A 14063-nucleotide genomic window follows, 5' to 3' on the forward strand; every position below is an offset into this window, starting at 1 on the left:
TGTTACATCATTTACAAATTATTCAAAACTCATAAAAATTTTTCATTTGTTAATACAAAAACTTAAATTCATGCAGTCCTCGACAGGATTAATGCTACTACTAGTACATGCGGAGTTCTAAATTACAAATTTAGAGAATAATAATACAATTAAGTAATCTTTTCATAACCTACAAGGAAAGGGACAGGTTATTCTGAAAAAGTTCTCCTCCTGTAGCCTGGAAAAATATGGTGAACAGGAGTGAGCGTTCGACTCAGAGAGTAAAATATCAATTTTAACCACAATCTTTATAACTATCTAAAGCTAATGCATCTTGTAGAGTGAAATGCAACATCATCAATATTTTCACATCATAACAGTAAAAAGGTAACACCACAAAAAAACAGTTGTTTCAGAGACGGAATTTGCGACGGAAATAAATCCGTCAGAAAAAATTTCGTTTAGCGACAGACTTTCAACGGATTAATGACGGGTATCAATTTAAGCTAATAGTGACGGATATTAAACTAATTAGCGACGGGTTATTAACAATATTTGTGACGGACAATAATTCCGTCAGAAATCCGTCAGAAAGTTTAGATTGTAAGACTTAAAACCCTAATGTTGACAGCCGCATTTTATCTCCTCGATCTCTTTCAAAACGGCTCTTCCTCTTTTCTCTCATTCTCGACAGTGAGGAGTTGCTCAGTAATTTGGTTTCAGCGCTCTCGACAATAATTTGTTCTCAATTTTCTGCTCGATTTCAGCCAACTGTAAGTAATTTTGTTTTATTTTTTATTTGATTTTAGTTTTAGATTTGTATTCGAATTTCTTGCGTTAATTTTAGTTTATCGTTGTAACCTTTCATATGCGACAGCTGCTACTCAGTCACCTCCACTTTTAGGTAATCCTCATCCTTTGCCTCATGTACTTTCTTATTCTCATTTTCATTTCCTCTGTTTCATTACACTATTTCTATTACTATCAATAAAGAACCAAAACCTATAATCAAGTTGTTAAGTATGAGTCCTGGAGACAAGCTATGTGGGTTGAGATTACTGCCCTTAAGCAGAATAATGATTGGGTGGTTACTGACTATTCCCTTTTTGTTAAGAATTCAAAGGATTCCATTATTATTCTCTTGGTTTATGTAGATGACATTATTCTAACTGATACCAATCTTGAAGAATTTCAAAGTGTTAAAGCATATTTAGATTCTCCTTTTAAAATCAAGGACCTGGGGGAACTCAAATTTTTTCTTGGCTTGGTGGTAGCAAGAACCAAGTAGGGTATTACTTTCAATTAGAGGAAATATACCCTGGATATTTTGTCTGATGCAAGTTTTCTTGATGCTAAACTAACTAGAGCACCTATGGATTCCAAGATCAAGCTTAGTAAAAATAAAGGTGATCCTCTACCATATAACTCCCAATACAGAAGACTCATTGGAAGATTATTGTACCTCACTTCAATTAGGCTTGACATTTCATTTGCTATACAATAATTAAGTCAGTTCCTAGATGCTCCAACTTCCTTGCATATGCAGGCTTCCCATCATGTGCTCAGATATATTAAAGGGTCTCCTGGTGCTAGTTTGTTTTTTCCAACTACTTCTCCTACGCAAATTAAGGCTTACAATGACTCAGATTAGGTAGGGTGTGTTGGCACTAGAAAATCAGTCACTGGGTACCTCATTTATCTTGGTTTTTCCTTGATTTCTTGGAAAGCTAAGAAGCAAACAACTATTTCTAGGTCTTCTTCAGAAGCAGATTATAGATCACTTGCTGCCACTACCTATGAAGTTCAAGAGCTCTATACTATTCTTCAGAAGCAGAGTATAGAGCACTTTTTAGGTCTTTTCCTATGCAAATTAAGGCTTACAGTGACTCGGATTAGGCAGGGTGTGTTGACACTAGAAAATTAGTCACTAGTTATCTCATTTATCCTGGTTCTTCCTTGATTTCTTGGAAAGCTAAAAAGCAAACAACTATTTCTAGGTCTTCTTTAGAAGCAAAGTATAGAGCACTTACTGCCACTACCTATGAAGTTCAATGGATATCTTATCTGCTCCATGATTTGCATTTTCTCATTCTCAACCATCATTGCTCTTTTTTGACAATAAATCTGCTCTTCAAATTGCTACAAATCCCACATTTCATGAATGTACTAAACATATAGAAATAGATTGTCAGATTGTTATATAGTTAGTGAGCATAGCAACAAAGGAAATAAAGCAAAGAAAGAAGTGAAAGTTAGCTAGCTGGTACAAAAACTTAGCCATGTGTACAGTGTTTGTTTTAGAACAGTTAATATGTTAGTTTTTGACTGCTGTAACTTCCTATATTTCTTGTATTAAAGTCAGCAGCTTAGTAGCGAAACTACTTTTTTTTTTTTTTTTTTTACAGATTCATTCTTCATCAATGAGATTGATTCTCTTTTCTCCTCAATCTTCTCTATAATTCTTCTTTTGCTTTACAAAGTTAACAACTATAATTAACATAAATTAAAATTTGAATAGTAATTTAATAGTAATTTAACATATACCAAAAATTTTATTATAATTCTATATTCTTAATTCTAAAAGTATTATTAATTTATTAAAAATTATTTAGTTTATTATAATAAAATTAATCAGCAACCTTAAACATTGAATCTCATTTACTAATTTATTTTTTATTCGTTATAAATATTTACAATTTTGCAATATTAAATTATAAAATTACTACTAAAAATTAACTATTTAATTAACATAATTATAAAATTAGTTTTAAATTAGTTTTAGATTTTAGTTTTAGATTGGTATCCACCATGTGAGAATTCTGTTAAACTTAACTTAGATGCTATAGTGAGTAATAATCATATCTGTGGTCATATATATATATGAGAGAAATTATATATTTTAAAATTATTAGTAAAGAAAAATTAGTTGAAACTTTATCTAAATTTTACTTATCATTAATATTTATAATAATTAAAATTAAAATTTTTATTTTAATTAAAATTTAAACTTAAAATCTCATAGCATTAAAGATGATTTTAATATTATTATACTAAAAAATATAGTCAATAAAATCTGATCAAGTTGAATTAAAAAAGGGAAACTTTTTATTTAGATCAAATTATTAAGAATTTAAAATATAATATATATATATATATATATATATATATATATATATATTTAATGGATTATTTTACCTTATATCTAATAAAAAGAAATTAAAAACAATAAAATCAAAATTGAGAATGATCTTATGGTTCCAGTTGAATCGTTGACCACCCCTATTTGTAGGATAGATTTCTATGTTTTATTTAAAATAACTAAATTTATTATTGAAAAATTCAAATAATTATTTTTTTATTAGGCATTATCTCTTAAGTCACTGGATTATTTCTAATTCTGCTTGCGATGGGGTGGCCCATTATGAGAATAAACACTTTCAGTAGGAATTTTTTTTGTTGCTAATTTATTTTTTATTTTTTAATTATTGTTTCCACTTTTGTTTGAATTTGTAAAATATATATCATGTCTCAGAGATCGTAGTTGGATGTATAAGCGATTAGATGTCAATGGCTTCCTTAATCCTGAATTTGAGGTTGGGGTGGAGTATTTTTTAAATTTTGCCTATGCACAAGTAGATGTTGCTTCCAATGACAAGATTCGTTGTCCTTGTTCTAAATGTAAGAACAAGAAATACCTACAAAGAATTGATGTCACCTATCACTTGTATAAATTTGGATTTGTTGGGGCATATACTCAGTGGGATGCGCATGGTGAAGGTTTCACATCTGAATTTAATTCTTTACCAACTTCTAGTACTTCAATTGATGATATGACTCAACCAACTGATACAAATAATTATAGAAGTATGGTTATGGAAGCAATGAATTTTGATGAGGATATGGCTGGAGTGAGAAATTGTTTCATGGGCCTTGAACAAGAGGAACCAAATCCAAATGCTTCAAGTTTCTATGGCTTGTTACATGATGCTGATGCTCCCTTATGGGAAGGTTGCAATAATCATACACGCTTATCAGCTGTATCTCAACTATTAAATTGCATGTCAGATTTCCACATTAGTCATAATTGTTTTGACAATTTATTATCAATAATAAAGAGCATGCTACCAGAAGGTAATCTCTTGCCAAGCAACTTCTACAACACGAAAAAGATGATGTCAACTCTGGGGCTTGGTTATCAAAAAATCGATGTCTGTGTCAACAATTGCATGCTATATTACAAAGAAAACATTGATGGAACATCATGTAAAACTTGCGGTCACCCTCGGTATAAGCCAAGGAAATCAAGTACGGCTCGACAAAAAAATCTACCATTTAAAGTGTTACGTTACTTGCCTTTGATTCCTAGGCTTCAAAGGTTGTTTATGTCATCCAAAACCGCAGCGCACATGGTATGGCATGCTTTTAACCAACATACTGATGGGACTATGTCACATCCTGTTGATAGTGAGGCATGGAAGCACTTCGATCGCACTTATCCTTTGTTTGCATCTGACCCTAGGAATGTTCGGCTTGGATTATGCACTGATGGATTCAATCCCTTTGGGCAACGTTCTAATCCTTACTCTTGTTGGCCAGTAATAATTGCAGTGTATAACTTACCTCCTTGGATGGCCATGAAAAAACCTTATATGTTCTTGAATATGGTGATTCCGGGTCCTAAAAGCCCTGGCAAGAGTTTGGATGTGTTCTTGAGGCCTTTGATTGATGAGTTGAAAATGTTATGGACTGAAGGAGTTTTGACTCATGATATTCATACTAAACAGAACTTTCATATGAAAGCAGCACTTTTATGGACAGTAAGTGATTTTCCTGCATATGGTATGTTATCCGGATGGAGCACACATGGAAAATTGGCTTGTCCGTATTGCATGGAAGGTAGTAAAGCTTTTGTTCTTCAACACGGTGGGAAAGCATCATTCTTTGATTGTCATCGCCAATTTCTTCCTCTCAACCATCCATACAGAAGACAAAAAGATAAATTCAAAAATGGTGTCATAGAAAGGAGTCCACCCCCTCCTCGTTTGTCTGGTGATGTTATACAAAATCGAGTAAATTCACTACCTGATATTGTATTTGGGACAACTAGTGGGAAGCAAACAATACCTGGATTTGGTGTACACCATAATTGGGTCAAGAGGAGTATATTTTGGGAGCTTCCATATTGGAATTCAAATTTAATTCGGCATAATTTAGATGTGATGCATATAGAGAAGAATGTGTTTGACAATGTATTCTACACAGTTATGGATGTGAATGGGAAAACTAAGGACAACTCCAAAGCAAGAGAGGACTTAAAAGTTTATTGCAAGCGTCCTGAATTACACTTAGTGCAATATAATGGTAGAGTATGCAAACCTAAAGCCACTTATACTTTGAATAAAGAACAAAAACAAATAATTTGTCAGTGGCTAAAGGATTTGAGATTGCCTGATGGATATGCTTCCAACATCGCACGAGCTGTAAGTGTGGAGGACTGTAAGTTTTTTGGATTGAAAAGTCATGACTGCCACATATTGATGCAAAGATTGATCCCAATCGCATTTCGTGACATATTGCCTAAAGCAGTTTGGGATGCATTAACTGAGCTTAGTCATTTTTTTAGGGACATTACTGCAACTATACTATTTGTGGACAATATTGAGATATTAGAAAAAAACATTATTGAAACAATTTGCAAGTTAGAAAAGATATTCCCACCGGGTTTCTTTGACTCAATGGAGCATTTGCCTATTCATATTGCTTATGAGGCCAAAGTAGGTGGACCAGTGCAATATCGTTGGATGTATCCATTCGAGCGGTAAATATTGCAAAAATGCCTTTTTTATTTATTTCACATATATATTTCTTAATGAAATAACAATCAAATTTGTTAATAATAGGTTCCTTTTTGACTTGAAGAAAAAAGTCCGAAATAAAGCTTCTGTTGAGGGTTCAATTGTCGAGGCATACATTATTGAGGAAATATCAACCTTTGTTCTCATTACTTTGAGCCACAAATCCAAACAAGATTAAACAAAGTTCCAAGAAATGATGATGGGGGAAACATTGAACCAATGGGGCGTATTTCAATTTTCACTCATTCAGGTCGACCTTTTGGTCGAATACCGCATAGAAGGATCATGTCAAATGAGGAGTATTCTGCTGCTCATATTTATGTATTGTTGAATTGTCAAGAGATCGAACCATTTATTGAGTAAGTATTCTTAACTAACATGTGTCCTCTTTTTAATTAATGAAATACAACATATAAGTGATCAAATTATTGTGTAGGATGTTTAATGACCATTTACGAGGTATAATACCAGATATCAATGACCAACAATTGGAACAATTGCAGGAACAAGACTTTGCAAATTGGTTCAAAGAATACGTAGAGAAGAATGAAGTTGAAGAGCGCATCTACCAAATAGCTCAGGCCCCGGACGACATACTCAATCATATAAGGGTACTTTGTGAATGGTTTTAAATTTCATACACATGATTATGGTAGAGATCAAAAAACATTGAATAATGGTGTTTGGATGAAAGGAAGTTGTTACAATGAATATGAAAGTGATTATTATGGTTTGTTGAATGAGGTACTATAGTTGGAGTATTTTGGAGTAGGAAAAATATAATTCTTTTCAAATGTGAATGGTTTGACACTAATAAAGGGATAAGAGTCCATCCTCAGCATGGGCTTATAGAAATTCATCCCAAATCAAGGCTTGCCTCTAATGATCCATTTATTTTAGCCCATCAAGCTCAACAAGTGTGTTACACAAAATATCCTGCAATTAATAAAACAAGGGGTGATTGGTGTGCAGTATTCAAAACCAAAGCTAGGAGCACATTTAACATTCATAAGGTGGTTGATATAGGTGATAACCGGTTTATTTCTGATGAGGTCGCTTACCAAGAAGATGATATCTCTCGACCTTCAGAAATTTTACCAACTACTGAACTTGATGATACATGCTTGCTACTTGATTCAAATCATATAGTAGAGTTAGATGAAAGTGAATTGCAACATTTAGTGCAACCAAGTAGAGAGGATGAGGAGGAAGAGGAGGAGGAGGAGGAGGAGGAGGAAGACGAAGAGGAAGATGAAGATGAAGACGAAGACGAAGAGGAAGATGAAGACGAAGACAAAAATGAAAACGATAAAGATGATGATAGTGATGATGATTGATTTTCATTATTGTATAGTACAAAAAGGGTAATTTCATTGTTTCATGCTTAAGTTGTTGTGTAATTTTGTGTTTTATTATTATATGTGATTGTGAAGCTATTATTTTTGCATAGCTTGTAATCCATATGAAATTCTTACATATATGCATTTATTTGCTCTTTGGTACTTATGGATATTGTGCTTTACAGGATGCCTCGTAGAATATCATCATCTAGAGGTAGAGGACGGGGTCGACAGGACACAATGTCTCAACCCATGCAGTCTTTGAGGGATGAACAAAATGAAGACCAAAGCATAGGACATGAGCCACTACAGTTGCCAGTGGATACTCAAGTTTCACCTACTCCACTACAGTTAAGGGGGCAAGTAGCAAAGATCGCCATCATCATCGCTCAACTAGAGGTCCGAATTTAGGCAACAACACCAGTAAACCCAACAAATCGACAAATGATAAGATTAAGGGGCCTTGTGTAAGTAACAATATTTAAGATGGTTGAGATAAATTAAACAAAACTTCTACAAAAAATTTTCTTATTAAGTGAAGTTTTTTTACTTTAAATGTTATTAATGGTGCAGCTTCTTGGATATATCTGTCTCTCGCTCAATAACCAATGACATTAAGATGCACTTTACAGCTCCATGGAAAACTTGGGCAGAAATACCCATCAAGATGAAGGATGAGCTATTTGGAAAATTTCAAGTGAGATACAAATTACCTATTTATATTGAAAGTAATTCAATTGAATATGTTGAATTTATATGGTGGGAAGGTTGTGAATTAATGGATGTTGATGATTATTATAGAAGTGGCTTTTCAACAGTTGTGCCTTTTATTTTTAGAAGTTTGAAAAATAGCTGAAATGCTGCCGGATTTTAATGGAAAATACTTATTATTTTAGGGTATTCATTTAGTTTGGCATGACTTATCTTGGGCAGAAATACCCAATAAGATGAAGGATGAGCTAAGTGAGATACAAATTACCTATTTATATTGAAATTAATTCAATTGAATATGTTGAATTTATATGGTGTGAAGGTTGTGAATTAATGGATGTTGATGATTATTATAGAAGTGGCTTTTCAACAAAGTTGTGTCTTTTGTTGTTAGATGTTTGAAAAACAAATTAAATGTCATTGGATTTTAATGGATAATACTTGTTATTTTAGGGTATTCATCTAGTTTGACATGACTTATCTATTGGATGATTGAAATATAAATTGTCATATTTATTTATAACATCTGACTATGAAATTTTTAGGGTCGTTACATGTGGGATGAAACTGAAGAGCAGAATGTGCGTCTTGCTTGGGATAAGCTTGGGAAGGATAGATTTCGTGATATTCTTAACAGAGCTAGGAATGAAATGTTGGTGAAGCACAAGAAAAGTGATATTGCTTATTTGCACAATCTAGGACCAAACTGGATGAAAGCAGAGGTGTGGAATGAGCTTGTTGCTTATTGGAGTTCTCCAGAGTGGCGAAAGAAGTCACAATCTGCTAAGATTAATAGAATGACAGTAAAAGATGGGTCAATTACAAAACATGCTTGTGGTTCAATCAAAATTGAGATTCATGAGGATCGATTGGTATAATTTTTTAATTTAAGTTATTTTTTATTTATTGTTATGCATTTTGTTGGTTGTAAAATTATTTAGTGTATTTTATTGATTACACAATACGATAATTTTTATTTTGTAGACAAAGAAGTTAGGTAGGCCACCAAATAAGATTGAAGTATTTCGAGCAACTCACACCAAAAAGGGTGTTGATGGTGTATTCATTGATGGCAAATCACAACGGGTCGATGTAAGTTTTTTTGAAAATATTAATTTTACCACAATATTTTTCTAATTTAATTTCATTGTCATTAAGTTGTATTAGATTATAATGTAAGGTTATTTGTGTTGGCTATTCATTTAATAAGATATTACTGTATTTCATTTCTTTAGGAAGATTATGCAAGTGCAATTGTGGAGAAATATGGTTCTAATTCTGAATCCCCACCAATATTTGATATGGATAAGTGGATAGAAATATCTGGAGGGTTTAATAAAGGAAGGGTGTATGGTTTTGGGTCTTCTGCAAAATCTCAAACAAGTGGATCATCTACCTCTCAATCATGCACATCTGCTTATCCTGGGTCATCTTCTCAGCCTGCGATGACACAAGAGGAAATTCAACAACTTATAAATGAAAAAGCATCACAAATGAGGGCAGAGATGGTCAAATACTTGATCAAAGTAAAGGAGTTAAAGACCACAGTGGTACTCGCTTGCAACATCTTCACATCCAACCACTTCACTTATAAATCCATAGGATAATCTAGATAATTGATTATGCTATTTATGTTTCTGTTTAAACATATTATTATGTGTGGAATATTAATAGTATTTTTTCTGAATATGATTGTATTTTAACTTACATTTTATTAATTTAACTACTTTGTATGGATTATTTTACAACTTTATAAATATATGCATTTTAATTATGTTAATTAGGAAAATCATAATTAATATATTGTATTGATTTATGGATTTTTTTATTAATTTATCTATAGGAATAACAAAATAATTAAAAAATAATGAATTTAATAATAAATAATATTATTTTTTTGACAGATTTACGACGAATTAGCGACGGAATTTTAAAATTTTAAAAATTATTTATGCATTATCGACAGACCATATAACTTTAACGACGGATTTAGTGATAAAATTAGACACAGATTTGTGACGGATTAGCGACGACATTTTTCTGACGACACTAGTAACTGAAAATCAATTCAGTTTCATTTATATTAGTGACGGCATATTTCGTCGCTAATTCCGTCGCTAAATATTAGCGACGGATAGAATTTTGGTCGCAAAATTTTCTGACGAGTGTTTTAGCGACGAAAACGTATCTGTCGTAAATCAGTCGTTAAAATTTTTTGCGACGAAAATTAGCCCATCTGCGACGGATTTTTCCGTCGCAGATGGTCTGTTTTTTTGTGGTGTAATCTGGAGCACTCACACACCCGATAAGGTCAAACAATACATATATGGGAGCTGATCCCCTATACAGCTCTCTTAATCCAACCTGTGCCAGCGAAGAACTCAAGCCGGACTTTCGCTTAATAAACCAAATCGGGGTCCCAGCGAAGAACTCAAACCGTGTCTACCCCTAAGGACCAGGTCCCAGCGAAGATCTCAAGCCATGTCTACCCGTCCTGTCCATAGCCAACACCATACCACAAGCACGCCAACTCACGCACACTGCTTCAAATTACCACAAACACATCCATGACACTTTAACAGTTGTGAATGCAACATAAAAATGTGTATAGTATTTAACTACATAAATACATATTCATAAGTGATGCATGAGCATGCTTGAACATATAATAATATCGAAATTACAATTAAAATTAATATTTTACTCACAGTACACCGACAATAACATCCATGGCACTTTAACAATTATGAATGCAATATAAAAACATGTCTAGTGTTTAACTATATAAATACATATTTATAAGTGATGCATGAGCATGCTTGAACATATAATAATATCGAAATTACAATTAAAATTAATATTTTACTCACAAAGACAATCGAGGACTATTGTGTCACTGGATGGAGGAAAATAGCTGACATCGATCACCTAATAATTAAATTATAAATTTATTAGTACTAAATCAAAATAAAACTCTAAAGAGGCAACAGACAGCCTAATTCATGCCAAAAATCCGATAGAGTTTCTCCTATACCTAGGACCTACCCAACCTGTAAAAAGGCTTTAAAATACACTTCTATATCCTCCAATCACACAATCACAACTCAATCACATTACAAGGCCCCTCCTGGGCCCATCCAAACAATCAACAACCACAATTCGAAAAATTATAATTTAGCCTCTACAACTAGCATTTTTTGCAAAAACTATCCAAATGAGCTCTAAAAATTCTAAAATTTTGCCACGAGGTCCTTAATAATATTATAAGGCTATTGCAAAAGGAATTATAATTTTTAGATCATCCACGAATATTGTATGAATTTTATTCTAAATCGATATTAGTCGAAAATGAGCAACTTGGAGTTTGGGTTTACCTATGCCAATTCTGACACCTAGAACGCGTCCAAAACGTCTGAAAATGCTAGGATTGACTGTAATATTCTGAGACGGGCAGCCGGATCTTACTGAAAATGCGGTCCCGGCGCCGGTTAGCTATCCTCGATCTGATTGCACCTAAATTAAGTTCAAATTAAGTGTTAATAATTATTATAAAATTATTTTTAAATTTTTGAAATTGAAAAAGTTCGAAAATCTCACCAAGTGATTTGGACAGTCCGATTATCGCCTTTTTCAAACGGTGTCCGATCGGACCGAGACCAGTCCTATCTCGAAGATCTCGTCGTCTTGAGCCCATCGGTGGCCTCGGATTTCCAATCCGACGGACGGATCACCGGAAAAGTGGCCGAAAAGCCACTACCGTCACTTTCTCTCTCCTCTCTCTCTCTTCGAAACTCGCTGTAAACTCCACCATTCCGGGCATGGCTAATCGGAAAATAGAGTTGGATTCGTGGGGAGTTGGTGGCACCTTGGATCGCCGGCATTGGTGGCTAGAATCGGTCCAAAATTATTTTATTATGTTAAAATTTAATAAAATTCTAGTAATGATAAAAATAAATATAGTCTAAGAAAATTTAATTATTTTATTCTCATTTACTAAATTAACTTTAATTAATTAATTTATTATTACTTTATTTATTATTATTATCTTCCTTTATTTTAAAATCAGTTCAAATAAATCCTATGATATTAATAACATAATATTTCCTTTTTATTTTATTTATAATTTAAAAATTTTGGGTTGTTGCACCCTTACTTTTAAGTCATTAATTAAGATCAAAATTTTCACCATTATTATCTAAAAATATAAATTAAAAAATATTTATATGTTATTTGTCGCGAGAAAAAGCTATCATATTGCAATGAAAATGAAGTTATTTTATTTTAATAATAATAATAAATATACATTTTACTATTTTTAATTCATTTATATTTTTTTTATCTAATCAATTATGATTGAAAATTAAATTCTCTCAGTTCGAAGATGACTTCAAACATCATTGAGTTAAAGCATATTAATTGATTTTTTAATAAGTAATTACACGTATATGTATATTATAGTGTATAAAATTAAATATGTCCCAATCCAAAGGTTGATGAACCTTGGGTGCAACCATACCGACCAAACTTAACACCTATTTCCACTTTGGTTCAACCACTAATACATCTTTTAATAAATCTCTAACCAAAGATTATATATAAATTAACACTATATCAATCTCTAATTGCACATTAATTGAGGCCATGAAAAACACCAAAGTTTGTCCAGTCATCGTCTCTAGTTGGCCTGACATGAGTCCAGGCCAACCTCTTCAACTCTCCCATAGTTACTGGCAAGATAATTATGGAAGTGGTTATCGCAGTAATTGCGATTATTGGAATGCAAGACGTGCATTTCTTAGCAGTTACCATTTCAAGGAAAAATCTGGATTTAAGATCAATCTGAAGAGCACTATGACGGAACTCGGTGAGGCTGCCATGGGAGTTGCGATGGATATACGCAAAGAAATTTCAGAAAGAAGGCTTGGGATTAGGGTTTTCAGGTTTACTTTTGCTTTGCCATCTTTTGTGCTTGTAAGTATAAGATGTTTCATTCCATGGATTAGTAAAAGGGAGTTGATGTACTGTGAATAGTTATTCCATGGATCCATGCATCAATCTCAGAAAAATGGCGAGTTCAGAAAAAATTAATCATGTGGTTATATCTATGCTCATTAATTATGTTATGAAATATAAATTAAAATTGACTTATCGTTATTCAAGGAGATTAATTAATCTGTTTTCTAAATTAAATAGATAAAGATATTATGCGACAAGGAGGTGAGTTTGCGCTTCTCTGAGTTTATTTTTAGGTTAATTTATAAGTTAATTTTTGAAATATGTAAAAAATTATTGAGAAATCTCTTTCCCTTAATTTTTTTTTAAAGCTTAACTACATTCTACCATGGTATTTTTTGAATATATAATATTGATTCCTCAAAATATATAAATAATGAGTTTAATTAACCATTTATTAAAGCCTATTTGACTGAAAAAAAAAATCTAAATATTTATGTTTATTGCTCATTGAAATGTTTTAATTTTGGACAATTAAACACTATTTTGCAAAATTGAAGAAATTTTATCCCAAATTTTAGTAAGTAAATTAGAATTTAGTCCCTGAACTTTAGGAAAATCTATAACTTAATCATTGTAATTTTAAAACCAAGTAATTTAATCCCTAAAATTTGGCAAAACCTACAACTTAGTTCCTCCGTCCTATTGAACGTTAATTATCGTAAAAATTATCAAAATACCCTTAATGATATGGGTCTTAATGTTAATCCAGAGAAGGTGAGACAAGGTCCAAAACCATTGAGAGTCCACTATAGGAAGAATTTTAAGAAGAAGGAAGATTCTGGAATACGAAAGCTGGAAGGGATTAATTTGAAGGTTGTTCAGTTAGAGGGAATCTCGGATGGCACTCCTCACACTTCCTAAAGCAGCAGTACATATATAAATAAGAGCTTCTGAGTTGATAGGGGCATTCTGGTTTTTTTTTTATCTCATTTGATTCAGCATTGCTGTGGCTAGCTTGAGCTAGTTCGGGAGAGGTCTTCTGGTTTTTCTTTTCTATTTGTTTCTTCTGTGTCCAAAAGAGAGGAGATGAGAGAAAATCTGTATTGAGAGATTTATTGTAATCTTGAGATAATTTCAGTAATACAATATTAATTTCTTCTCCTATTGCTATCACATTTGCTTTGCTTCATTCCTAACTCTATCAATTTGGTCTGACCTGCCG

The 14063-nt window shown here is 32.6% G+C and overlaps 1 protein-coding gene across 1 annotated transcript; it reads left to right on the top strand.

Moving 5' to 3' along the window:
* The first annotated feature begins 7602 nt into the window (after positions 1-7602).
* On the top strand, positions 7603-9492 carry LOC131180629 (uncharacterized). The gene is made up of 5 exons (XM_058147982.1): positions 7603-7641; positions 7748-7871; positions 8431-8757; positions 8870-8977; positions 9121-9492. Exons 1-5 carry the CDS (start codon positions 7619-7621, stop codon positions 9490-9492), a joined length of 954 nt encoding a protein of 317 aa, XP_058003965.1. The 5' UTR covers positions 7603-7618.
* The last annotated feature ends 4571 nt before the right edge of the window (positions 9493-14063 follow it).

The sequence above is a fragment of the Hevea brasiliensis genome, chromosome 6 (assembly GCF_030052815.1).
Source record: "Hevea brasiliensis isolate MT/VB/25A 57/8 chromosome 6, ASM3005281v1, whole genome shotgun sequence".
NCBI classification, from domain to species: domain Eukaryota; kingdom Viridiplantae; phylum Streptophyta; class Magnoliopsida; order Malpighiales; family Euphorbiaceae; genus Hevea; species Hevea brasiliensis.

Bases quoted from the DNA above. Each gene is read 5' to 3' on its own strand.
- LOC131180629 (XM_058147982.1), top strand. From the start codon at position 7,619: ATGATAAGATTAAGGGGCCTTGT. The intron at 7,872-8,430 runs GTGAGATACAAA...TGAAATTTTTAG, and splicing joins AGCTATTTGGAAAATTTCAA to GGTCGTTACATGTGGGATGA. The intron at 8,758-8,869 runs GTATAATTTTTT...TTTATTTTGTAG, and splicing joins AGATTCATGAGGATCGATTG to ACAAAGAAGTTAGGTAGGCC.